Source organism: Neofelis nebulosa, chromosome 2, assembly GCF_028018385.1.
Source record: "Neofelis nebulosa isolate mNeoNeb1 chromosome 2, mNeoNeb1.pri, whole genome shotgun sequence".
Lineage (NCBI taxonomy): Eukaryota > Metazoa > Chordata > Mammalia > Carnivora > Felidae > Neofelis > Neofelis nebulosa.
Genome location: NC_080783.1, coordinates 27144972 through 27172727, shown reverse-complemented (window position 1 = coordinate 27172727; position 27756 = coordinate 27144972). Strand labels below are relative to the sequence as shown.

General features: G+C 36.3%; 1 protein-coding gene across 43 annotated transcripts in view; it reads left to right on the top strand.

Annotated features, from left to right (window-relative positions):
- MAP2 (microtubule associated protein 2) overlaps positions 1-27756 on the top strand; it is a 284391-nt gene that overhangs the window by 191998 nt on the left and 64637 nt on the right. For 42 of the 43 annotated variants that reach the window (XM_058706697.1, XM_058706637.1, XM_058706717.1 and 39 more), the window contains one exon: positions 15478-15762. In XM_058706697.1, coding sequence (XP_058562680.1) covers positions 15501-15762 — 262 coding nt within the window. In that variant the 5' untranslated portion in view covers positions 15478-15500. The remainder of the gene's footprint in view (positions 1-15477; positions 15763-27756) is intronic. The other variant, XM_058706672.1, reaches the window with a different exon arrangement.

Genomic DNA, 27756 nt, shown 5'->3' with positions numbered 1-27756 from the left:
GGTTTGGCCAAATGGAGATCTATGAGCCATGTTCTGAAAGTCCCATACCCATGTCCTCTAATCTGATGCTATATCCTGACATCTCTCTTTTCTAATAGTACATCACTTTTTTTTTTAAATGTTCATTTATTTATTTTGGAGAGAGAGACAGAGAGCACGAGTGAGGGAGGGCAGAGAGAGAGAGGGAGAGAGAATCGGAAGCAGGCTCATACTGAAAGAGCAGAGCCTGATGCAAGGCTCGAACTCAACAAACATGAGATCAGGACCTGAGCCGAAGTCGGAAGCTAACCAACTGAGCCACCCAGGTGCCCCAGTACATCACTTCTTTATAGGCTTTCAGAAATAGTAAGAAAAACATTTTTCATTTTAATTATCAATGTTAAGGATTTTGAGGAACCTCAGGTCAATTTGTGATTTTTTACCCTTTGTTTTGAAAGCCTTTCTTTGAAAGGCTCTATCTATAGCCTTTAAAAAGAACACCATGTGGAAATACTATGCTCTCCCATTGTTGAGAAGCCATTTCTTAATCTATATATTTATTTCTGGTGCCCAAGTTCTTCAGTGTGGAATTGAAAAGAATTTCAAAAAAATGTTTTAGAGATTCACAGTAGAGACAGGAAGATTTTCCGGATTGTTCTATTCACTGCTTTGAAAAAAAATATTAAGGTGGATTCTTGGATTTTTTAGGTTAAAAATCCAAAAATCACAGAGTGCCAAACAAAAGCTCAGACAGTATCTACCTAAATGATGCAGATTTACAGTGGTCATGCTTTTCTGGTTTCAGTTCATCTGGAAACCAAGGAAGGTGAGGAGCAGTCCACAGTGACCCTGTCTTTTTCACAGATGTTACCACCAGTAACACCTCTAACCTGTGCAGAGACTTTTCAGCAGCCCTATCTGACCCCTTTTCTGCCCTTCTCCTGTTGCCATTAAAAAAGCATAAAGTTCCTATCGTTTATTAATTCAGTGGTTATGATGAAGTGCTAAAAATGTATTGGGTTTAAATTAAAAGTAAGCACTTCACAATGAATATATTTAAAAAATGAATATGCTTCCTCAAATTTTTTGTGACTTTCCTATACATGTATTTCATTTTAAAATTAATTTAACATTTCTTACATTCCAAATCATGTTTTTATTTGCTCTTGGCCAGTGTTAAGTCTGTTATTTGCCTGACTTGCCCATGGTAAGTCTACTCTTATATCAAAATATTTTACCTATGAGCCTACCATCTAATATTGCCATATCTGTGCCTACACTAAGACTTTCACACATAAGACTGGAATATATTATAGAAAAATTTACCATTGTGGCTATTTGTTTACTTGAATATTTTTTCCAGTCTAGTTTTTTACCTTCTCATAAACATAGAAAAATTACATACATTCCAGTCCTGGAGGATCTAGCAAATTAATGTCCTATCATATCACTCCAGAAGTCTGGCAAAATACAAATAACAAGCCATGAAAATTGACTTGATTTCTCGAATTCACTCCAGGGCACACGAAGATATGTCTGCTCAGAGAGATACGTCAAGCAGTATATGAAGACAATTGAATCAGACCTGAGTTATGAGGGAAGTCCAAATGATAAGGCCCAACTCAGCTGATGGAGTGAGCAAGGCTACTTTTTACTTAGAATTCCCCTGAGTCATCATTACAGCCAGCTGTGCCACAGCACAACGTAGTACACAGACTGCCCTAAATCCAAAGAAAAAAAAATAAAGAAAGGAGAAATTGATCTACTGTATATGACTCATACTTTACTCTTATATGACTCATATTTTACTTTTCTCTAGAAGACAATTAGAACTAGATTTGGGGTTCTCCGTGGATGTAAAAGTTTGGTGTATTTAAAAATGCATGTAATACAAATATTTTGCATTCTTCCTTTTTTCTTTTTAAATACTATGACTCAAAAGGCTTATATTCATTTAGCACCTGCTTTGTCCTCTTTCACTGCATTTACTGTGATATATTGTACCCTACATTTTTCAAACGTATCTGCTTTCCTCTATATAGTGTGCGCTGTTTATGGTCAGAATCTGTATCTTAACCACATCATAAGATGTGATCATCCATTTTCATTCTTCCTATAAAGACTCCCCTCCTTTCTTTGGCTAGTTCCTACTTGTTCTTTAAACTCAGGTCAGGCGTTACTTCCTCCTGGGAGTACTGGTTGACTTCCCAGTGTGGTAGGAGCTGTTCATGTGCCTCTACGACTTCCTGACTTATCTGCATGTACCATGCTGTATTTTTGTTATTGGTTTGTCTGTGAGACCCTTTAGCAAAAGGGCTACATATTTTTCTTATATCCCCAACGTATCTTTTCCCTATTGCCTGATACATGAAGCCTTTCCATTAATGTTTTAGAGACAGTTTTCAAACAATTATTTGTTTAATGAATTAAGATTTGTAATCTTAGAATTGGAAGGAATTTTGGCAGTCATATAAGCCAGTGCTCCATCAGTCAAAACCACAATTGATTCTATAACATTCATCACAGGGTGGACATTTGGCTTTTGCTTAAATACATCCACTGTCAAGGAGTGCATTAAGTTCAAAGAAATACATATAACGAATGCTATGACATTGTATGGTAAGTCCATGTACTTACTGTATTTGGAAAAAGATTTTAAAACATGTTAGAGACAGCATCACATGGCTTGCAACTGTGGAAGGAGAATTGTTCACCAAAAGATAAAGGAACTGAGAAGATCAGATAAAGTACAAGGAAACAGAATAAATGGAATCTTGCTTATAATTCCCCAGGTCTTCATTCTTCCTTCTGTCTTAAATAGCTAATAGCAGGTTCCTTTCATGGAAAACCGTAAGTCATTAATTTTTGAATATATGGTTCTACACATCCTTCACTTCAAATTCTCCATTCTTCTTTTATTTTCTTTTCATGACTGTCATTTCCTTCTCCAGCTTTTTGGCTTTTGTTTGGTTGGTTTTTGTTTTTAATTCTAGTATCTTATTTTGTGGTATATAACACAGCCTTCAAGTTTACCCAAGTCATGGCTGTATTCCCATCTCCTATAAAGAAATCTCTGAAGCATCTTTTCCTCAAGTAATGATTGTTGTTTTTAGATCATAACCACTTGAACATCCAGCCAGTGCCTTTCCTATTATGGATCTTAGGTGTCCAGAACTAAAGCATCTTCACTTGGTGGTGGTGCAAGTAAATACTTGTGACCTTATTTTTCCTTGGGGATGTCTGCAATTCCATAGAATATTCTTTAAATTGATACCCAAAAGAGATTTATATTTACAATGTTTTGTTATATGACACTGGACGAAGTCTGATACATCTAAAATCAGATTTCAACTGAAAAAAGTTTAAAACAAAATCATTAATTGTCCCAAATCCAAATTACAATTTCCCTGATGCTCAAATTTATGCTTATTTAAAGAAAACTTTAGTGCAATTATTATGATTGAATTTCTCCTTGTTTGGAAAAGAAAAATATTGATGTAAGGGTCAAAATGTATTTGTTGAATGCTTCAGTAGTTTGTTTCATGTTTATGAAATTAATACTCAGGTTTAGTGTCATATGTAAGTTTACAAACCTAGTAAGTGGGAGATCCAGGATTCAGGCCTAATTTTCTGGTTGTAAATCTATTATTTATTCTACCATATCTTAGTACCTAAGTGCTGGTCCTTAATAAATATCATCAGTAGAAGCTAAAGCTTTAGAGCATTTTATAATATTTATTTCTGAAATGTATATAAGGTATTTATTAGTCATCTTAGTGGGAAAGAGGAATCAGAAATAATGTAGATTTGTGAAGTATAGCTTGTACACTAGTCACATAAAGTGTCTTACCCAGCTCAGTATGGTAGGTTGTTATCAATGGAGCAGTCTTGTGACGTTAGTGTTGTTATCTGGATTGGCCTTTCTAGTTCCAACCCCATTCCACTATCTCACTATTTGGTGAAAGAGCAAACAATGACATGGATATTAGTGGATTTGGCTTCTCATTCTAGATTTTACTAGAAGTGTCTAATTTGGTGAAACAATTTACTCTCTCTGGCCTCAGTTTTTTAATTTGGGATAAACCATGTATGGATCCTATTGCTAAAAATGTTCAAATTTTAAAAGGCATAAGTAATAACAAATAATAGGTAGGGTTTATTGAGCACTTCCAACTTGCGTGGGATTATGCTTTATTTCTATTAGCTTATATAATTCCACCAATAACCTCACACTGGGTTTTGTACTTTGAGTTCATCATCATCAGAAATAATTATGCACCCGTCAACTCTCTTCGTACAAATTGTTTATTAGTCATGGTGTGTAATGAAGAATGAATCATCCTTATAGGTATTTTACAGTCATCCTGAAAAAGAACAGAGAAGGCATGAAACAAATATCTGGATTCTCAACTTAAGTTTCTCATGTCAGCATGAACTTTTCCCTCAGTTTTGCATAGAAGACAAAGAGAAGGAATAGAGGGTTATAGTCATTTCATCAACAACTGTTTAAGCTTTGAACTCAGCATTTATAAGCAAAGATGTGCGTTCTACATAAATTTCTAATACTCTTAGGGACCAAAACAAAAGTTTCTGTTTTGTAGTACTGGTATGGATAGTAATAGTATAAAGCATAATTGAGCCTACATGGAAAAGGGAAACAGCATTCATTAATTGCATTATATAACTGGTTGTTTTATTCTTTTGTTCATTCTTGGATATGCAGCAGTACAAAATTACAATCCCAGTGTTTTTATTGAATTGGTACATTACATGATGACAGGGCAGAACATATCATAGAAAACATTCTAGAACTGTCCATGCCAAGAGCATTATAAAAATGGAGTCCTGCCTATCTGGCACACAGTGTATTTTTCCTTTAGATTTTCCAAGCTCTCATTGTTTCTCTTTTTGCCATTTTTTGAGTATTTAATGTTGCCTGGTAATAACTATAATCAGTGACTATTTCTGTGCTTTGTGATCTTTCTAATACTGTAATCCAAAGAAAAACAGTGAGGTTTGTGGTTATATGGGAATCCTGAGAGAAAAAGTTATACTCTACCAAATGATATTTTCAGCATGCATCTAAATTATCAAGATAGTAAAACATTCAGTTTCTACTTTGAGAGCTTTGCTAGTTCAGATTATCACATATTCACACCACGTTTATTACCCTACATCCATTTCTAAAATGATCTAATGGATAAAGAGAATTATAACTGGATTTGAGATATTTTAAGCAAATGCACTTTTGTCCTTAACCATTAATGAATGTCAGGGAGTATCTAAAATAAATATTCTAAAGACAATTTGAAGATGTGGATAGACTGACCAAGGACAAGTTACTGCTCTCAAAATGTGAAGTAGATTTTACCACAAACAATGGGTAATTCTAAACATTCTTCTGAAACATTTCTACCTCCTTCAAGTAGGATTAGACACAGCAGCAAACTGGCATGCTCCCAGGAATCTGACTAAAAGAAGTTGGTCCTGTGATTGGACTAGATTGCTTCATCATAAATGTACTAGACTGAGGAAGTAAAAGCTTCAGCCTATATTTGTGAGAATGATCATGTGACCTATCAAGATTATTGTCTTAACCTTTTACTCCACTTATTCTACAAGGTGTTTGTGTGTGTGTGTGTGTGTTTCTATCTTCCCTGTTCTTTTCTGAAGTCCTATGTAGCAGGCTTTCCTGAAAGCATGAGTCTTCCAATTTTCGTATATCAGAATCACCTGTTGGTCTTGTTAAAATACCAATCAATTTCCAAGCCCCATGCCCAGAAATTCCAATTTATCAGATCAATACTGGAGGTAATTGGTTGAAAACACTTTTAAGGTACATTGGAATGGGTGATTGCCAAAGAATGTGTCAGTTTCATGATTTTAGTACCTTTTCTGAAACGAGATAAAAGAGTTTATCTTAAAGGTATTTCTAAACCGACATTCATATGGTCTCTGTTATGTATACTAGGTCTTACCCAGGTGTAGTTACTCTTTGCACTTGGTGTCATTTTTTACATGTTCTCCAGTGGACTTAGAACTTGAGAGAATGCCAAATCCTAACCATTAGACCACCAGGGAGCATCTGGAGTTAGGACTTGAGTCCAAATGTACTGTGCCTGAAAAATTAGGTTCAAAAAAGATTCTCTTCTCACCCAGTGAGCTAGTGTTGGCCAAACATCCCATAGCTGACAGAACCTTTTTCTATGTGTTTATCTTGAGGTTGGGTATTGATGAATAATTCATTCAACATTTAACAAATATTTGAAACCCAGCTGAAAACTAAATGGCATTTTGGACAGTTTGTATATTACTATCATGTTTTCTTTGTGTGCATCTTACTTTTGCATGACCCCTTTCAGACTTTGAAAGAAAAATATGAAAACCTCCAACTAGGTAGGCAGAAAATTAAAAAATGGTTTCTTTTCAGTGCAATGTGTCTCTGATTTGCATCTTTAGCCCTGAGAAAAGAAATTCACTTGGTACTTCAGGAAGACAATAGAGCTGTAAGGGACATTTTATTCTTGGTGTTTCTACTTAGTTTTTATTTCTTCCCTTGAAATAGTGGAGAAAATGTGACAGTCGTATCTTATTTTCTTGTATCTTCAAGTGTTCAGGGCATATGTTCCTAGAAACTTTTGTTTGGTGCACTTAAATAAATGTATCTATTTGCTCCTTGTAAAGAACAGGAAGTATAGGAACTATCAGAGCTTATCAAACTATTTTTTTGCTAGTACAGGATTCAGGTAGTCCAATGATAGATAGAGGTCTAGATGAAAATGCTTCTCTTTTCAAACTGGGCTTAAAATTCATTAAGTTTTAATGTGCATATATTAAACCTTTAGGGAGAACCAACAAAAATGTGTTTTTTGGACATCATCAATATAAGTCATTTCTCATTTTAAAGTTATCATTCACTTAGTACCAACATTTGCTAGAATAGTAATTAAAAGAGTACTCTACAGAAGATAGATAAAAGAGAAATACTGTTTTTAAAAACTAAGTAATGTTAGGGGCGTCTGAGTGACTCGATCAGTTAAGCGTCCGACTCTTGATTTCAGGTCAAGTCATGATCTCAGGGTTCTTGAGCTGGAACCCTGAGTCAGGCTCTGCGCTGCTAGCATAAAGCCTGGTTGGGATTCTCTCTCTGTCCCTCTCTCTGCCCCTCCCCCACTCATGTGTGTGTGAGTGTGCTCTCTCTCTCTCTAAAAAAAATAATAAAACAAAAATAAATGAAAACTAAGTAATGTTAGTTTTTGCAAGAACTCATATTTGTCATGTGACTTTGTTAACCTATAATCTATCTGAAAGATCTAGAACGTTAAGGCCTTATAAATGTTCTCTGTGGAAAAAATTTAAGTCCTTTTGTATTTTATTCATTTTACATACATGAGGGATAATATGAGAGCTACTGTGTGCCAAATAATATTATATAATTTTCTTTTTTTTTTAATTTTTTTTTAACATTTATTTTTGAGACAGAGAGAGACAGAGCATGAACAGGGGAGGGGCAGAGAGAGAGGGAGACACAGAATCTGAAGCAGGCTCCAGGCTCTGAGCTATCAGCACAGAGCCCGACACGGGGCTCGAACTCACGGACTGTGAGATCATGACCGGAGCCAAAGTCGGACGCTTAACCGACTGAGCCACCAAGGCGCCCCTATATAATTTTCTCAAAAGAGTGATACCTTAAAGTAAATTGTTAGAAGGCAATAGGCATGGTCATTATTTATTTATAATATATAGTTTGCCTGATTTCAGAAAAGATTTGACAAGTTTTACAATTAAAAACAGAACATAGTACCACAGTCTTAGGCTGGGAAATACTGCAGTGAAGCATTAAAGTTCCTAGTAATTAAAGAAAGATATCAAAAGTGATACATTACTTGATTGTCTAGGAAATGTCAAAAATCAGCAAAATAAATATATTTGAAATTCCAATATAAATTACTTTATTGTGTATATTCTTGTGCAAGGGACAATCATATCACAAAAGGCAATGTTTTCAAGAATGGCTTTATACAATTAGGAACAGACTTTCAGGTTGCCTGTAGGCCAGTGCAAATTTTTTTCACACACACAAAAAGCAGTGCATATAGATATATATGAATTCATGTAAGAATCTAGATAGAAACTCAAATAAAATCCAGAGTTTTGAAACATAGAGCATTACAGTCTTAGACCTGGGCAATTTGCAAAGCAGATGTATTTAAATATAGTAGAATCTTAATATAGGAGAAATATAATTATTGATATTATAATAAATATTCGAGTAATCTGATAAATAATAGTGGTGCCGACTGGTACACCTATCCATAAGCTACAAAATGTATCTCCAGGAACCTAAATTAGTTATAATGTTGATATATTTATTTATTTATTTATTAAGTAATTAAAAATTGGAATTTATCTGTCCCAAGCTATCGATTGAATTTTGCCATACAGACATGTTTTATGTTAAGTTAGGCATTTAATTTTGTTGTTGTTGTTGTTGTTCCTTGTGTATCTTACTTGTATAGCTCTTCTCTTTCTTGGGATTTCTTAACTACAATTATCTAGATTTGACTACTTATAAGGCTCCTGATTCATGGTACTAAAACCTTCTACCCAATATGTGAAAAAGTACTTATTTTACTTAGCAGCATTAAACATATATGCATCAACTGTATCTAAAAACAAAATTGAACGATTTTACATAAACAAATAGACAAGGAATTAATCCATATGCCATTTCAACTTGGAATTTAATCTGTAGAAAAACTGTATTCATTCTGGTTTTAATATACGGTGGTATACATTGAATCTTTAAGAGGTTGGAAATCTGATCAATGCCAAGTCATATCATTTGGCCCATATCCCTAGAATCAAAAGTTAATGACAGATTGCCACATGGTAATGAATCTTACATTTTTTAAATAATTAGTCATCAAAGAAATGATTGAGAGTGTAGCAGTGATCAAGGGTTCAACAGCTGGGATAAGAGCATGCATTGTTGAGGGGGAAAAGCTACAATTTTTTTTTTTTCTGAAGTTAGTTAATATACTGTGTAGTCTCGGCTTCAGGAGTAGAATCCGGTGATTCATCACTTACATATAACACCCAGTGCTCATCCCAACAAGTGCCCTCCTTAATGCCCATCACCCATTTTCCCCACCCCCATTAACCCTCAGTTTGTTCTCTGTATTTAAGAGTCTCTTATGGTTTGCCTCCCTCTCTGTTTGTATCGAATTTTTCCCTCTCTTCCCCTATGTTCATCTATTATGTTTCTTAAATTCCACATGTGAGTGAAATCATATATCTATCTTTCTCTGACAGACTTATTTTGCTTAGCATAATACCCTCCAGTTCCATCCACATTGTTGCGAATGGCAAGATTTCATTTTTGTTGTTGTTGTTACCTAGTAGTATTCCATTGTATATACATACCCCACATCTTAACCCATTCATCAGTTTATGGACATTTGGGCTCTTTCCATACTTTGGCTATTGTCGATAGTGCTGCTGTAAACATTGGGGTGCATGTGTCCCTTCGAATCTGCACTCCTGTGTCCTTTGGATAAATTCCTAGTAGTGCTATTGCTGGGTGATAGGGTAATTCTATTTTTAATTTTTTGAGGAACCTCCATACTGTTTTCCAGAGTGGCTGTACCAGTTTGCATTCCCACCCAACAGTGCAAGAGGGTTGCCCTTTCTCCACATCCTCACCAACATCTGTTGTTTCCTGAGCTGTTAATTTTAGCTACTCTGACTGGTGTGAGGTGGTATCTCATTGTGGTTTTGATTTGTATTTCCCTGATGATGAGTGACGTTGAGCATCTTTTCATGTGGCTGTTAACCATCTGGATGCCTTCTTCGGAGAAGTGCCTATTTATGTCTTCTGCCCATTTCTTCACTGGAATATTTGTTTTTTGGGTGTGGAGTTTGGTAAGTTCTTTATAGATGTTCTATACTAACCCTTTATCTGATATGTCATTTGTAAGTATCTACTCCCATTCTGCCGGTTATCTTTTCATTTTGTTGATTGTTTCCTTTGGCAGAAGCAAAAAGCTAGAATTTTAAGAACTGGAATTTTAAAGCCTAGAATTTTGATGAAAGAAGAAAGAACTCTGTTCTTAGAGAAGTCTCAAATATCAGCAGGAAATTGTTAAATAAAAAAAAATGGTAGCAAAGATTGAAACTTATCACTCAAGTCCATGACTGACATTTTTGGTGGCACAAGATCTTCTCTCAGCTTTCTTTCCAACTGTGTATCTTAATTGAGATGAATACTGGGGCCTGCAATATGCAGCATAATAGCAATGTAATGATAAAGTCAAGTGAAATATCTCATTCTGATATAAAGAGAAATTTGAACCCTTAAGATCTCTTTTTAAAAAATCCATTTTACAGGGTGCCAGGGTGGCTCAGTCGGTTGAGTATCCAACTCTTGATCATAGCTTAGGTCTTAATCTCAGGGTCATGAGTTCAAGTCCTGCATTGGGCTCTGTGCTGAGCATGGAGCCTACTTAAAAATAATAATAAAAATTTAAAAAAATAAAAATCCATATTACAAGTAGCTGTATCCTCACTGATATTGGCACTTGTGTTTAGCCCTAGCAGGTAAGATTCCCATTGCAAATTTGTTGTACATTGGAAGTCAATGTCTCGGACTTAGTACAGTTCTTTTTAACTTAATAATTTCCTTGCCCACATTATCAAGCTAGGCTTTTGGAAGAGAGGGATGAGGGGAAGAATTCAGGTAGCTTTTCAGTTTAATTCTCAAGTAAGATGATTGTGTGGCAGATCCCCAGCTGCTCAGTTGTTCAGAGCAGTTAGGATCTGTGATCTTTTGCGATATGGAAAATAGAGTCTTTCTCATTACACAGTAGGAATGGATGTTACAATTTCTAGTACCTCACAAGTTTCCTTCTATATTTTGGAGGGGATTGGAGTTTATCTCAGCTTTCTTATCTTTTTTAATACTACATTCACGGTTTTCAGAGAGATTCAGGTAAAGGAAGACTATATATCAGGAAGAAGAAATGAAAGGAAGCTGTGGTCACTTTTAACTATATTGTAAAACCATTTTGAGGAGTGGAAATAATCTACGACCCTATAACACTGATTAGGAATTTAAGTGAAATTTACCATGTATGTGTGGGATTTTCATAATACCATGTTGTGATTATAAGTTTGTATGGCCAAATAGTGTGTCCTTTGATTCCAGCAACTTTTCAGTACGGCAGAAGAAAATCTTTCCAAATCATATTTTCTGTCAAAGTAGTTTTGTCAGAGCAATGATGATTGTAGCTTGAAATCTCCTCAAATGATTTTCACTTAATAGATGGTTAGACTATGTACATTTCAAATACCCAACAAATTAGAAAGTGGCATCTGATTCGTCTACAAGTGTTTTAAAGTGTATTATCTAAATAGTCTTATCAGGAAGTCAAATAATGCATTTTAGGTAACTAATTCCCTGTATTTATGCCTCTGATATTAATTGGAGCAGCATGACCAGACAGCTCTTTCTTTTTCCAAAATTAGCTTTTATTGATTAACTGAAAAAAAAAAAAAAAAAAAAAAAAAAAAGAATCCAAAGCTCTAAAGCTTTGAACATTAAGGAGTTTGTTTACTTTGTAAATGCCTGGTTTCTTTAAAACAAAGTATCTTAACATTTTAAGATAATTAATTTTAAGATAATTAATTGATACTGTCCCCAATAAGGCATTGGTTTTTTAGGTTCAAGGTGAAGATTTTTGGTCACTGACAAATCTTCCTCAGAGAGCCTTGGGGAAAAAACTGCCAGTTTTAGCTGGGAGTTTGGGTTCTTATATTGTTTTATTTACTTGGACTCTCTGTGGCTAGGACTCTTGGTGTTAAACAAGGGCTAAAATGCAAACCTGAGAATTTCCCAAATCCTTTTGGACATGTTAATAAAAATGGCACCAAAAAAAGTTTTCTATGCTGAACTGGTTGGAATGCTTTGGACATCATTGCCCATCCCTAAGATTCAAAAGTCCAGTAGCTTATCAAAAACTCTTAAAAACCTCAAGTTATATACATGCCTCTGTAGCTCAGCATTTCTCAAACTTATTTGAGCACTTTACCACTGTCTTCTTCCCCAAAACACATAGCCAAGACTAATCATGAAAAAAATCAGACAAATTTCAATAGAGGAATTATCTATACCTGACCAGTATTTTTCAAAGTCATCAAAAGCAAGGAAAGTCTGAGAAATTCTTACAGCCAAGAGGAACCTGAAGAGACATGGCAATGAAATGTAATGTATCCTGGATGGAATTTTAGAACAACAACAACAAAAGGACATTAGCTAAAACTAAGATAATCTAAATGAACTATGGACTTTAGTTAATAATATATTAATATTTTATAATTAATTATAACAAATATACCATACTAAGGTAAGATGTTAGTGATAGAAAATTGTGTACAGGGGTGCATGGGAACTTCTTGTACAATCTGGTTAATATTTCTATAAATCTAAAACTGTTCTAAAATTATAAAGCCTATTAATTTTTTTTAAAGTGGCATTAACAAGGTATGTACTTGTTTTGGGGGAAACTTGCTACTTACGAGTATTTACTCAGCATGCAAACTAGATTGGATAATGTAGGAATATGGAAATTTAAATTAAACTATTTTAGTAAAGAAAAGTAAACAAATCAAGGCATATAAAGAAAGGATGCTGAGCCAAGGGTCTCAAATTCAAAGGTGACAATTTGAATCCACATAATTTCTTCAGCCCATTGGACATAGAAGATGATGCAACAACTGAGAAAAAAATATAATCTGTATATACCTAAATGAGGTCCTTTGATTTTTGACTGGAAGACAATGACAGCATGGAGTCTAGAACAGTGCAGAATCATCTTTATAAAAGATGTAGGGAAGATTTCAGATGTGTACCTGGAGTGCTTAATTCTGATGGTGCACCCCTTCTATCAGGCTTCCATGTCTCAGACATTTCCCATGTCTGCCTTGGAACATTCTTTCAGTCCCGTATAATATCCGGAGACAGATTTGCAAGTAACTCTTGTTATTGTACCAAGTTTTCAGACTCTTGTTCCTGTGGCAATAATTCCAGAAAACTACTTAAAATATTTTATATATAAGGACTTGTAGTATAATGGCTAGTAGTATAATTCTAACAACAATAACAGAGATTGTAACTGTTAATTATTGGACATGACTGGGACTGTGCTGAGCCCTGTATATTTTTCTTTTTTTTCTTTTAATTTTTTTCAAGGTTTATTCATTTTTCAGAGACAGAGAGACAGAGCGTGAGCAGGGGAGGGGCAGAGAGAGAGGGAGACACAGAATCTGAAACAGGCTCCAGGCTCTGAGCGGTCAGCACAGAGCCTGACGCGGGGCCCGAACTCACGGACAGCGAGATCATGACCTGAGCTGAAGTTGGATGCCCAACCGACTGGGCCACCCAAGGCGCCCTGCCCTGTATATTTTTCTGTTCAAACTTTACAATAATAAACTAGGCATCATTGTCCTCGCTTTACAGATGAAAAGATACTTCTGGGGATAAAGTTCTTTACACATTGTCGGTGATATAGGGATGCTCCTTGGTTTATTCACAAGCCCTTCAATCAATGCTTTGAAAGCTAAATTCATATCACTTTTTAAATATGTTCTTAAGGACAATAAATAGAACCCTTATGGGAAGCAGTTTGGGGGTAGGTTTGGTATTGTAGTCAAATTAGTTTAAATGAGTTAACTCATCTAGCTCTTCAGCTATGAATAGAAAACTAGAATGAGAACCTGAAGAACACATTGAAATTTGGGGGGAAAAAAAAGACAAATGCTTGTAGGAATTTGGTGGGAAAGCTTACTTTCTTTACAACTTAGTTTACTTGTGATGTCTCTAAACAGAGCTTAGTAACAGGAAGATTTGTTTTAATACAATTTTGTTTGCTTGTTTGGATGTTTTTACTTGAGTTACTGTTTTGAAAACAGGAAAGTAAAAAAAAAAAGGAAAGAAAAAGAAAAAGGGAAAGTGTTCTTAGTTTCCATCAGAGACAGTCATGGCCTATGTCTATATCCTCAGTCTGGGAACAGTAGGCCATGAATAAGACTACATTGCTGGCAACAGCTTTCTAGAAGTGAGTAATGAATCATCTCTTATCAACTACATGTCTAAACCTAGTGACATCAGTGTGTAAGTGAAGGCCATGCAATGTCTGTCACTGACTTAATGTGTACAAAACACCTACTCCATGACTTTTTCAAACTTTACTATAATTCACAGTTACTGATACATGTCAGTAATTTAACTTTTCCACATCTGATTTGACTTAGTTGTGAAATAACATCATAAGGTAGGATGTAGGTCTAATACTGTATTTTTTTATCCTTTCTCTGTAAGATATACTAAGACAAAATCTTAATATATCTATATATACTCTTAATACATAGGGTTTAGGAAAATTTGCTGAGAAACTAAGTCAAAACTCTGTTTTAATATACAGTATCCAAGAAAACATATCCATCTCTGGTTTGAATTGAACACCTTTGAAATGGAAAAAGCTAATGGGGGGCACCTGCGTGGCTCAGTCAGTTAAGCATCCGACTTCAGCTCAGGTCATGATCTCACTGTCATGGGTTCAAGCCCTGCATCAGGCTTTATGCTGATAGCTCAGAGGCTGGAGCCGGCCTCACATTCTGTGTCTCCCTATCTCTCTGCCCCTCCCCAACTTGTGCTCGCTCTCTCTCTTTCTGTCTCTCTCTCTCAAAAATAAATAAACATTAATTTTTTTTAAAAAAAGACTAATGTGTTAGCCATTGTCTTTTCTAGGGTTCAGGGAGAATTGTGTTTTTAAATATTTTTTTTTAATTTTTTAAAATGTTTATTTTCGAGAGAGAGAGAGAGACAGAACATGAGTGGGGGGAGGGGCAGAGAGAGAGGGTGACACAAAATCTGAAACAGGCTCCAGGCTCTGAGCTGTCAGTGTAGAGGCCGACTTGGGGCTCCAATTCACAAACTGTGAGATCATGACCTGAGCCGAAGTTGGACGCTTAACCAACTGAGGCACCCACGCATCCCTTAGAATTGCTTTTAAAAGAGTACTTGGAGTAGTTTCCCCCAATTCATCATTTCCCCCCAGCCATTTGTTTTCTCACATACTTCTACCCAATTTTCTCATACTACAAATTTTCCCTATCCTGAAGGATTCCTTGACTCTACTGTATAGTCAATATCATGTATCAATGAAAGTTAGATATCTCCTTAAATGCCAAATACTAGTGTAAAATATATATATGTAAATTAATGGTGATCCTGTATTAAAAGAATTGATACGCCAGAAGAGATCTGTAAAAACGAAGGTATTAACAACAGCTGTTTTCTTGATATTAACAGTCGATTATTGAGCATGTTTTTTTGACCATAGCTAACTATTGAGTTTGCTATAAGTGTGCCCTATCTTAGTAATATTAGATCGTAGTTCCCCACAGTGATGGCCGCTATTGTTTTTATTCCAATCCCAGAAGAGGTCACAAGGTGTAGAAGAATGGCAGATGATCGGAAAGATGAAGCAAAGGCGCCTCACTGGACCTCAGCTCAACTAACAGAAGCATCTGCACATCCACATCCACCTGAGATTAAGGACCAAGGCGGGGCAGGGGAAGGACTTGTCAGAAGTGCCAATGGATTCCCATACAGGGAGGATGAAGAGGGCGCCTTTGGAGAACATGGGTCACAGAGCACCTATTCAGATACCAAAGAGAATGGCATCAATGGAGAGCTGACCTCAGCTGACAGAGAAACAGCAGGTAACCAAGGGCTCCTCTGTCACCAGTGCTGGCTTTGTGCTTTGAAGTCTGTTTAGTCTGAAACTGAATTAATTTACCATGATGACCTTCTTTCACCAGAACAAGGTCTAAAATTCCAGTCCGTCAGGGAAAATAGACACCAAGAAAAAAGAAAAATCTTGAGGAGGAGCCTAACATTCCCCCAAATTAGTTGTATTCTTAATCTCATCTCCCTATTTAGTCTTACCACTTTCACTTTAATGGACAGATGGCTCAGTGTGTGTGTGCTTTTGCTAGTTAACTCTCAGCTTTTTTAACTCATTGAAAGAAAACTTCACAAATGCTTTGAATGATATTGGACCTAAATCTGATTGACTGATTAGAAGCATATGTACATTTTAGGTCAGAAAGCCATATAGAGCCTATCTCCCAGCCTGTAAAAAAAAAAAAAAAGAGACAGAGAGATTGGGGCGCCTGGCTGGCTCAGTTGGTGGAACGTGCGATTCTTGATCTTGAGATTATGAGTTCAAGGCCCAAGTTGAGTATAGATATTACTTTAAAAAGATAAAATCTTAAAATAAAAAGAGAGAGAGAGAATAGGGAAGGGAGGGGAGGGGAGGGAAGGGAAGGAAACACATACATGGGAACCATTTCATACTTCCTCAGAGAGCTTTTTAAGAACTAATATTACAGATGCTTGAAGGAGAACTTAATTTGGCTTACTCCTAAGTACTTCCTTTCAAAGTGCAATTTCTACCAATAGTCCTCTTTACTCTCATTGATAATAGCTTCCTTGATGGCGTAGTCATTATAAAGCATTAACAGCGTAGAGAAACACTTGCTTTCACTATATTCTTCACCATTACTTTCCGTTTTTTCTGTCATAAGAATTTAATGTGTCTGTACACAATAACTCGCTGACATGCTACTCCAAAAAGAGGAGGTAAACTATAAGTAATAAGAAAGGTAACGCCTCCTTCAGAGTCATCCCTTGCTTATTCAAAGACTGATTTTCTGCACTCAGTCAGCAGCACTTATCAACTGTATGCTTTGTTCAAAAAATATACTTAAAATTAATGGGGGTAATATTAAAGGCTTCTCAAATAACTGAAGAGAAATTACGTAAGGACATGCTATGATTTTTTTAATCCACTCATTTGATAAACCACTGTTGAGCATTTTCTGTATGCAAGGTATATTAGCTTCTGTGCCAGGGCACTTGCAAGGAGTGGTCTCTGAACTTCGCAGAGCAGAGGATGCAGTAGCAGACATGAGGCCTGTGCACACAATTCGAATGCAAAACACAATGTATCGTGTGCCAGATGAGCAGTATAGAAAGGCAAAGTTGAAGAGAGATCCTTATTACTTGGGACCAAAGTTCCCAAATTGTGTACAGAAGCATCTTGATAAGTCGCAGCAAACTCAGGGGTGTGGCAGAATATTTTAAATGCTCAAAGGAAACACAGAGATACTCAACATCTGTTAAGCACTACATGACCTCAAGATAGTCCACAGTTTCAACATTCGATTACAGTATAAAGTATAAATATAAAATCCTTTTCAAGATTTATCTTTGTGGAGTCAGGTTTTCGGCTGTAATAAGAAGCAAGTACCCTGCAGAAAGTCATGTGGAACAGGAGAAGAGAGTGGCAGTGTCCAATCTAATTTAAGTATTTGAGCAGCTGCACAGTGCTCAACAGACACATACGCCCCATTAGTAAGGAATTGTGGATACGAGAGAAGTAAAAATGTTATTTTTGCCTTTCGTGGCCACAATGAGGATTAAATGAGATAGTAAAGTGTACAAAGTCAATGAATCGAGAAATAGTATCTATTAATTACCATTAGTGTTATTGGTGGTGGTAGTAGTGGTGTAAATATGGACGATAGGGCACTCTTGATCAAGGAATATTTTTCTAAAGTTGAGTATAATACAACTTGAACAGGGCAGGACCTGAGTGTCAGGAGCACTAACTAGGAACATTTTGAAGACACTGAAGCATGAAGAGACGAGGACACGAGGAGCAAAATTGTTGTGGGGAAAGCAAGAGATCATGTGATAGACCAACATTTTTCTCATCGTCATATCTTGCAACACCTGACATTACACTTCAAGGACTCACTAAATGTATGTTGAATGAGTGAGTGAATGAATGCAAAAGAAGAAAGAAAGTCCTACTTAAATTAATGGTGAATGAAAACTCTTGAAAGTCTTGCTTTGTCTCTTGGGCTCTCACCAGCTGAATCTTACTGATGATGATAGAGGCTTGAAATATACTAAGGAAAAAAATCCCTGTAGCGTGTTTGGTCAAGGAAGAACCAATATCACTTACTATTTCATTTTTTCAGTGGTCTTAATTAAATATTTAAGAGCATCAGAAAAATCTCTTTGCCAGGTCAGTATGTCCTTGCCAGCTTCTTTGAGAAAATAATATAAATTAAAAAGAGATTAACAGATGTTTCTTTTAATTTATGGGTTCAGGACCATCCAGAGTTAATTTTGAATTCAACTCAACATATATCACACGAATCTTGTACTGCCTTTGAGAAACTGATTCTGAAAGTTCTATATGTATGTTCATAGTGAAAAAAGTTGTAAGCAGCCGGTTGTGGGTCACCAGAGTGAAGTGTGCAATCCAAACTATGATGTTTCTTAAGTTAAACTCCCTCCAGAAATAACAGGCCATTTTTAAGTCCATAAAATATCCATATGTAGAAAGCTGTGGGAAAGGAAAGATGTGAGATATTGTCTCATATCTACAGAAGATGTTCTAGTGATAATTCGATGTGCAGTTAGATTTTTCTCCAAACTTTTGCTTAATAAAATAATGCATTTTATTATTGATGGTTTATATGTAACTGTTTCACAAACAAAGATCATTCCCAATAAAAAGAAGTGTCCTTAAATCTCAAAGATAGTCTTTAGAAATGCTAACCATTGATAATAGGCATCACTAATGAGAGCTGGCATTGTATTTCAAGGTGATTAAAGAGGACCAGAGGAGCTATATACTGGCCTCCTCTTTTATCATTCACATGTAATCTATCAGTATATTGCATTTTTCCCTTACAAAAGACACTTCTCTGGGCACTTTTAACATAACACATTTCCTAGGAACATCAGGTCTTCAGCTACATGTTGTGGTGTCCAAGCCACTACTGGTTGAATCCAGAGATCTTTCTTCTTTCCTTCTTTGCTATAGTCTTCTCTTAATTTTTAGAAACAAATTTTTCCTCAAGTTTGTTTATTTTTATTCTTCTCTAAAAACAAGATCCCATAATAAATTAAACGCCATCACTGCATCACTTTCTTCCTTCCTTTTGTCATCAGGTGGGCTTACTTGAACCAGAGATCTTACCTCATTCTCTCTTACCTATGCTTTTCAATGTTCACCTTCATTTCTGGGCCATAATAATTCTTAATTTTTAGATGTGCAAACCCATAGTCAGCTTATCTTTGATCTTATGTGCTGAGGCTGGGAAAGGGGGAGAAGGGAATTCTAGAAGGCAATAATATTTTAAATTATATATATGTTTTTTACAGATTATTCTTCTAGATCTTGGCTCTTTTCTTACAATTGAAAGCTAATCCATAGAAAAGTAGATAGATTTACTCGCTTATTGTAGCATAACTTTTAATTACTTTAAGAATTATTCCTGTATTTATTCACTAAAGTAACCTTTTTAGAAGCCATGACATAAAAGTCCCCCCCCCCCGCCCACCCCGCAAAAGGAGAAACCATTGAGAATCTAGTCATTTAGGAAAGCTGCTATTAGAATGAAACTAAATCCATCATTTTTTTAATTTATTTTTTTATTGAAATATAGTTGACACATAAAGTTACTTTAGTTTCAAGTATACAACATAGTGATTCAACTTCTCTACACATTATGATACGCTCCCCCCAAATATAGCTGCCATCTGTCACCATACAACACTATTACAGTACCACTGACTGTATTCCCTATGCTGTACCTTTTAGCCCCATGACCTACTCATTCCATAACTGGAAGCCTGTACCTTCCGCTCCACGTTCATCTTGCCCCGCCCCCTCACCCCATTCCCTCTTGGTTAATTCTCTTTATTTAGGAGTCTCTTTCTGCTTTTTGTTTGTTTTAAAACAGTCATTTTAAATCGTCTTCCAAAGCATGAATCATAAAAGGCTTGTAATAAACCTTTCCTCTCTTTTCTGCCTCATCTTTATTGAAGAAAGCAAGAGGACTGCATTTGGTACCCCCAGAGTTCCAATCCTGACTGGAAATTAGTAGCCTCATCTTTTTTTTATTTAGAAAAAAAAATTTTTTGTTAAGTTTATTTATTTATTGAGAGAGAGAGAGAGAGCAAGCAAGCGACTATGAGCAGGGGAGGGGCAGAGAGAGAGAGGGAGAGAGAGAGAACCTCAAGCAGGCTCCACACCATCAATACAGAGCCCAACCCACGAACCATGAGATCATGACCTGAGCTGAAACCAAAAGTCAGATGCTTAACTTACTGAGCCACTCAGGCGCTCCTAAGAGCCGTATCTTTAATTTTCTTATCTTTCTTATCATATTAGCATTCATATCAAGATCACTGCAAGAGACAGGTAAGACCACCTTTCAGTCCTCCTCTTTACTGGTGTAGTCACCCATCTGAGATCCCATGACCACAGCCAGACTGCAGGTCTCCAACTGCATAGACCTGTGCGCTTCCCACACCCCACTCTGCCAGATTCAAAGCAGCACGGCCAGCTGCAGCTGTTACCAATTATAGCCTTCTTCTATTACAGAACAGCCACATCCCTGTACCTTTCAGCATGACAGAAAATCCTAACTTTAGTCTTGATTTTAGCATGAATGGAGCCAGAAAGGGGGCAATTCTCAGAAGTTTATAGATGCCACAACATTGAAGTATTTAAAATCATGCTTTTGTGGAGCACCTGGGTAGTTCAGTCTGTTAAGCATCCGACTCTTGATTTTAGCTCAGGTCATGAACTCATCGTTTGTGAGTTCGAGCCCTGCATGGGGCTTTGCTCTGGCAGTGCAGAGCCCGCTCGGGATTCTCTCTCTCTCAAAACAAATAAATAAACGTAAAAAAAAAAAAAAAAAAATCATGCTTTCATGATTTTTGACTATCCTAAGGTGCAATGCTTTCAACACAAGTAAGAAAGACCAGTCAGGGGGTAAAGGCCTTTGTGATCATCAAAAGTCGGTATCAGCCATCTCTTGGAGTAAATTTAAAGATGAAAGGACGTTTCTCCAGTTACCCCCATTCCAGTTCTCCAGAGCTGCTTTGTTTTCCCAACATCCTGGGGATCCTATTCAGGTCTACTTCCTGCTGTGGCCGTGAGATCTGTAAAAGCTGTTCCAGGTGACACGCTATTGCTTTTTCAGAGCTTACCAATGGAGCTGTGCCTTTGAAAGCCTTGACCTGCACTTTAACCTCCCCAGAGCTTAGACAGCCAGGTGATCAACATACTGAGATACGCAAGTTTATTGTTGCTGGAATTAGAAGCTGAGGCTTAAAAATACATAAAGGAGGAAAAGTTTGTCATCATTCACATGCAAAAAGTTGAATATACCTTTAAGCTTCTCTTTCCCTTTTTCATCTTAGAAAATGTGAACCTGCCTTTTTCTTACCTCTCTCATTTTTCCTGCCTCCATTCCTAGATTTGAGATTTACTGGCAGGAGTCACCATCCCATTTAAAATATGGCATATTGTATATGATATTTTATTAATGTACGCAGGGCCAAAAAAAGTACAGAACCATGTCTCTCGTGAGACGACTAAAGCCATCTGCACCACCCCACAAGACAAGTAAACACGCTGGCCTAACAATACAAGAGGTTGCAGATTTTCCTTGTTGCCACGGCAACCACTCATTGCTCTAGCTGCCATTTCCCTGAGCTTCGCAGAGGAGTGTGCAGAGCACAGTTATTTAGCATTCAAGGCTGGATCTGCAGAAAAGCACCAGGGCCTCACTGCGAAGCGTCTGGGCCTAGAGGCGCCGATAGATGAGTACACAAAATGGGGATCTCGTCCGTGGTTTCCTTTGAATGGTTAGGCATCTGGGGCTGGAAAGAGTAAGAAAGACAGGATTGATTGAAAAAAAAAAGAAAGGCAATTCCACAAGGTTTGTATTTGTCATGTTTGCTTTGTCCTTATGTGGTCTCTATACCATTTGAGGCAGATTTGGGCATTAACTTCAATCATAAAATGTGGCTTGTCTTGTTGGTAAATAGAAGGGTCTGAACCTGATGGAGAGCTTGCTTACATGGACGTTCTAACAATGAACTGTATCTCCTACTCGTGGTAAGATATGAGCTTGTATGTAGATATGAGCTTGTATATAGATATTGATAGCTAGAGCTTAAAATGTTTGCACAAAGTGGAGGAAAAGACAGGCACCAGATAACGTTGTTTACTTAAATGCGCAGTTAGGGGTGGTTCTTCCTGTAAAAATTGACTTCACATCTCTCTTTGCGCTTCAGCGGAAGTCTTAAAGTAGAATGAGATTGTCTTAAGTCAATAATTCTGAATCAAAATATAAGGAAACCATGATTTCTCTAGACTTATTTTAATTGAACCCAGTGATGTAACAAATTAAAATATGATTTTGTTCCTTGGAATTTTAATTGCCTACAAACATTTCCAGTTGTGAGGAGCAAGGCTCTAACACAATATAATAAGATATTTGAAAACTAATATTAATTTGCATACACATTTACTCCCATGTATATTCTTCCACAAAATGCCTCCCATGCACTTGGTGAAAATTAGTCCCATTTCTTTACATCTTGTTTTATACTAAATGTCAGAACCACAATCCCAATCACTAAAAAAAAATATTGTTTATCATTCTCTTTGGGCACTGACACTGAAAAATTATTTTGTTGAATTTGAATCTTAATGACTGCAACAGATTTGAGCTAAGAAAAATTAAGACCTACTTGTAAAATTATTCTGTCTGGCTTTTTTTTTTAATGTAAATATAATTTAATTATCACTGTATTTTCTTACTTGACCCTCTCCCCTGATCCTGTATTTTCCAAGACATTATCACATTTCCTCCTCTCTAATTTGCTATCACGTTTTGTCATCATATTTTTTTAAGGTATTTTTGAGGTTTTTAAAATCTCCACTTAGGGAAGAATTCTACATGCCCCATAAAATCCTTTTCATTTGCAGTGAGCAGATGAAAATAATCAGTCATGGAAGCAAGTCTTCCTGGATTTATTTTTGGACAATGTAAGCCTTTGTTTTGATTAGCCTTATGCATAGCCTTTATCTGTCTCTTGTTCCATTTCTTTTTTTTTTTTAAGTTTATTTATTTACTTTGATGGGGGAGGGGCAGAGAGAGGGAGAGATAGAGAATCCCAAGCAGGCTGCGTGCTGTTAGTGCAAAGCCTGATGCAGGGTTTGAACTCACGGACCATAAGATAATGACCTAAGCTGAAATCATGAGTCAGACACTCAACTGACTGTCTCTTGTTCTATTACTAAGAATTCTGTCCTCACAAGGGGTGCCTAAGCACCCAACTTCGGCTCACAGTTTGTGGGTTCGAGCCCCGCGTCAGGCTCTGTGCTACAGCTCAGAGCCTGGAGCCTGCTTCAGATTCTATATCTCCCTCTCTCTCTGCTCCTCCCCCACTTGTGTTCTCTCTCTCTCAAAAATAAATAAACATTAAAAAGAAAAAAGAATTCTCTCCTCACAAAAAAAAGATAAGAGAACAACTTTAATAGTAATTTGCAACAAATAAATTCCTCTGATATCTTGAGAATATATTAATCATTGATCAACAATGTATGTTTTAAGTGTAACTTATATATAAATTAACTATATTGCTTGTATGTGTCTGAGAAAAATATCTGTCCCTGTATACCAAATAGCACCTCAAGGGCTGGCTCTGGTTTTGATGTTATTGTTGCTAAGCGGTTAGTAGACCAGGGAGTATCTCACGGTCATCGGTCATCGCTCCTCCTGTCCTTCCTCCCCTTGCGACTCTTTCTGCTTCAGGGTACCAAGCCTTTTCCTCTCATTCCCTCACCCTTCACTGCTCCTTAGCACATTACATAAAGCACGTGCTTTGACTGTCAGGGGAGTCTGGAAATTCATTTCAGGAGCAGATGAACAGAACAACTGGTGCTGCCTTGCAGATCTGATAGTGAAAGCATGATCTGACTTGGCATCGTGAGTCCTGAGGGGAAAAGGACACTGAGCCGCTTGCTGCCTGCTCACGGTGCGGCTCATCTCACAGAATGAGTCACCATTCGGCAACACTCATAGAAAATGCAATTCAAAACCCAGCCAAACTGATGACATATGTCTTAGGCTCTCATTGCAACTTTTAATAAATATGCAAATGCTAGGTGGTTATTAGAACACAGAAATGAGAACAAAATGTCTGTTTCTACAACTTATTTCAAAAGTTCAAACCTTAAGACGTTAGGCAAAATGACTAATAACAGAGGAATCAAGATTCAGAGAAAAATCATCTTTAATAGTATGATTCAGCTTCAGCAGCCTGAAAGTTAGATTCAAGATTTTCTGTCCAAATTTTTTATTTGGAAAGACAGATCGAGACAGCGTTGGGATATGAGCATCTCTGATTCTTCCATAAGTGACTCCAGCATGAAGGGTCAACTCCCCTGAGTGAACTAACAACCTTCTCTTTTGCAAAACAAGTTACATTTGCCCAACTAATCAGTGGTTTTATTCATGTTCTGCATTGAAACCAGTGATGGCCAAATGTTTTGAAAAGGTGCATATCCCACAGGAGAGGTTCTCAGAGTCCACGGTCAAAGATCCAGAACGGATGTTGATTTTATTCTTTCCAAGGAATCTCTTCTTCTGAACACCTGCATGTAACATGTTCGTATCTTGCTAATAGCACTCATCATATGGATCATGTTACTGGGCTTCTTACCTGTTTTAATCTGCAGCCCTAGGTTGTTAGTGTTTCGAGGCAGAAGCTGTGCTTCATTCATCATTTCATGTCCCTTTCGGTACGTGATACAATGATTGTTTCCTATAGTAAGTACTAATAAATATTTTTGAATTGATATAGAGAAAGAGTTCATATCCATGCTAGGTTTTGAGATCAGGAATCTCATAAGCAAAACAGGGCTCCAAAACTTATTTCACAGTATGAGCAACGCACTTGAGAGAATGATTGTATTGAGAGAAATGCTGGATATAAAGAAGCAAAAGGAGAAACTGAGAGAGGAAGCTAGAATCAAAGTGAGGACTATCGAACTGTTGGCTGGAACAGAAAGGAATTAAATAGGAACTCAGAAACACTGTAGTGAAAAGAAAGTCCAGAAAGGATATAGCGGAAGATGGCATGGTCTAAAAATAAGAGTGTAAGTTTGGAGTAAAGAAAATATACCTTTGACTTAATTAAGGTAGCAGTATGACACCTGATTAGAAATATTTTCTTGATGATAAAAATTAATGAACTGGAAAGAGTATGGAAACTCAGGGTAAATGACCTAAGAGACATCTATAGCAGCTAAGAAACACATGGACAGTGAATAAATTCTCATGCTCATTCCTGCAAAATTGAGCCCGATATAACAGTTGGCTCCACTTGAAAGGCACTGAAATATCCTGCAAACAGCTTTACAGTTCTTATCCCTGTTGATCCTCTGGTGTAACGTGTAAGGATCGCCTCACTGTTCTAGGTCAGGAGCTCATATTAGTTTCATTTCTGACAAATGGACAATCTGAATCTTAAAGCAAATGAATATTCTAAGTCATAGGTTTAATTATCCTTCTTTAAAGGAATATACCAGTTTCGTCTTGGAGAGATGAATCTTATTTTTGAAGGTCAGCCTGAATAAAAGTATCACCAATGTCCTTTTTCTCTCTACTTCATCTTTGAGTCTGGAAAATGATTTGCAAAGATAAGTTCTTCGGTAATAAACAGCATTTCTCTACTGAATAACAGGGATATTTATTTGTTAACTTTAGGAAAAATGTTTTGATTTCAATTGGATATGCTTCTCTAGTTTCATTATTTTAAAAAATGATAAGAGTTTTTTGTGACCCATTTTTTTTTCCTTTTTGGTATATTAAAATGAAAGATGCTCCCATTTGTGTTTTCTGATTCTAATCATTAAGTATTTTAGTATTTATAAGACTGTTTTTCTTCTCCATAAGAGAAAATCATCATCATCATTTACTATTGCTTTTATAAGCAGTTTTAAAAATGAAATTTTTAGATACTTTTTCTCTTTGTTGAATTTTGCATGTTGCTATCCTTTATCTTAAAGCCTATGTACATTTTCTCTTTCTTAAAAAATTGTTTATTGTTTTTCCTCATGAGCTTAGAAACTAGAGATTTGTGCCTAAAGCATTGGAAAGATTGGAATCTGCTTTACTCAGAGTTTTACCAGAACAAAAATGCTAACCTAGGGAAAACTGCTTTTTTTCCCAAAAAAAAAAAAAAAAAAAAAAAGCTTGACCTAGGTGACAAAGCATGGAAGATATTCCTCCAGATCAGTTCTCACCCAATTCTTAAAAGTCTTGATTTCAATCAGAAAACAAAGACTGAGTTTGAAGCAAATACAGATTCTACTCTCCTAAAAAGTCACATTTTAGGAGGGGAAGTTCATGTATTTGGGGTAATAATGATCCCTGTGATCCCTGTCCTCATGAAATATCTGCCATCCAGCCCATGAAAATTATAGTGCTTGAAATGCCCTGTGGACCACACTGAACTTAACACATGATCTGAATGAAGCATTAAAAATACTGCTCAAGATGGGATGCCTGGGTGGCTCAGTCGGTTAAGCATCTGACTTCAACTCAGGTTATGATCTCATGATTCATGGGTTCAAGCCCCACATAGGGCTCTGTACTGACAGCTCGGAGCCTGGAGCCCGCTTCAGAATCTGTGTTTCCCTGTTTCTCTGCCTCTCCCCCACTCATGTTCTCTCTCTCTCTCTCTCTCTCTCTCTCTCTCTCTCTCTCTCTCTCTTTCTCTCTCTCTTTCTCTCTCTCAAAAATAAATAAACATTAAAATAAATTTTTTTAAATACTCTCAAGAACTTGGATGTTTTGGTGACACAGATTTCCTTTCTAGTTGGATTTCATTGTTTAAGGAGGAGTAAATTGAAGCTACCCTCACTGATAATTTAATATCTTAGGACTGGATTCACCAGATGAGATTGAATTTGTTTTTTGTTTTTTGGTTTTTTTTAGTGTGAAAAATTATAAACTTCCCAAATTATGTTTAACTTTTTAAAGTAAATTTTCAAAATGATGAGCATTTCTTCAATTCTAATTGGAAATGCTTGAGTCTCCTGTGCCCCAAATAATGCTGAGTTTCACCTCTGCCTTATGCTCTGTGATGCAATTGGATATGAAAAAACTATATAAATATATATAAATACAAAGTGTTTTTCTTCACCTGGTCTGTAGAGAAGTGAAAATTACCACATATGCTTTTTAGAAAATATTTTGGAAAATCTATTTGATTAAAATATTGAGGTGGTTCTTTTATTTTGTCCTATAAAATTTTAAGTATGATGCTTTAATTCATATGGTTGCATTAAGACCATACTTCTCTTCCTATAGCTTTTGATCACCTTTTTCCTATCAGACCACGTTATTCATGCCTCTGCATTTCATGTTGCATGTCAGAATTAGCCAAAAAACAAAAAAAGAGCAGAAATAACAAAGTTCTGATTTCATGAAAGTTTTTCCTTTTATACCAAACTTTTCTTCAGGAAAACAAAACCCCAAAATAAGCCCAAATAAAACATTATTGAGGGGTAGAGGATATCTCTAAAAGTTGGGAAGAAAGTCTTGGTAAACTTTCAAGGGAAATAGAAATGAACCAGAAATGTTTTCAGGCTTTTTCTTAGAACCAGGAATTGGGCAACTGGTTTGTGATCTACCGTGTACGAAATAACAAAATTATAATTTCATTTTGAAAAAATAAAAGCTACAAGTCCTGATATGCAAATTTTTCTTATACCTCAGGAAGAAAATAATATACCTTTTCATATGTTTTTCATAGTAAATTGG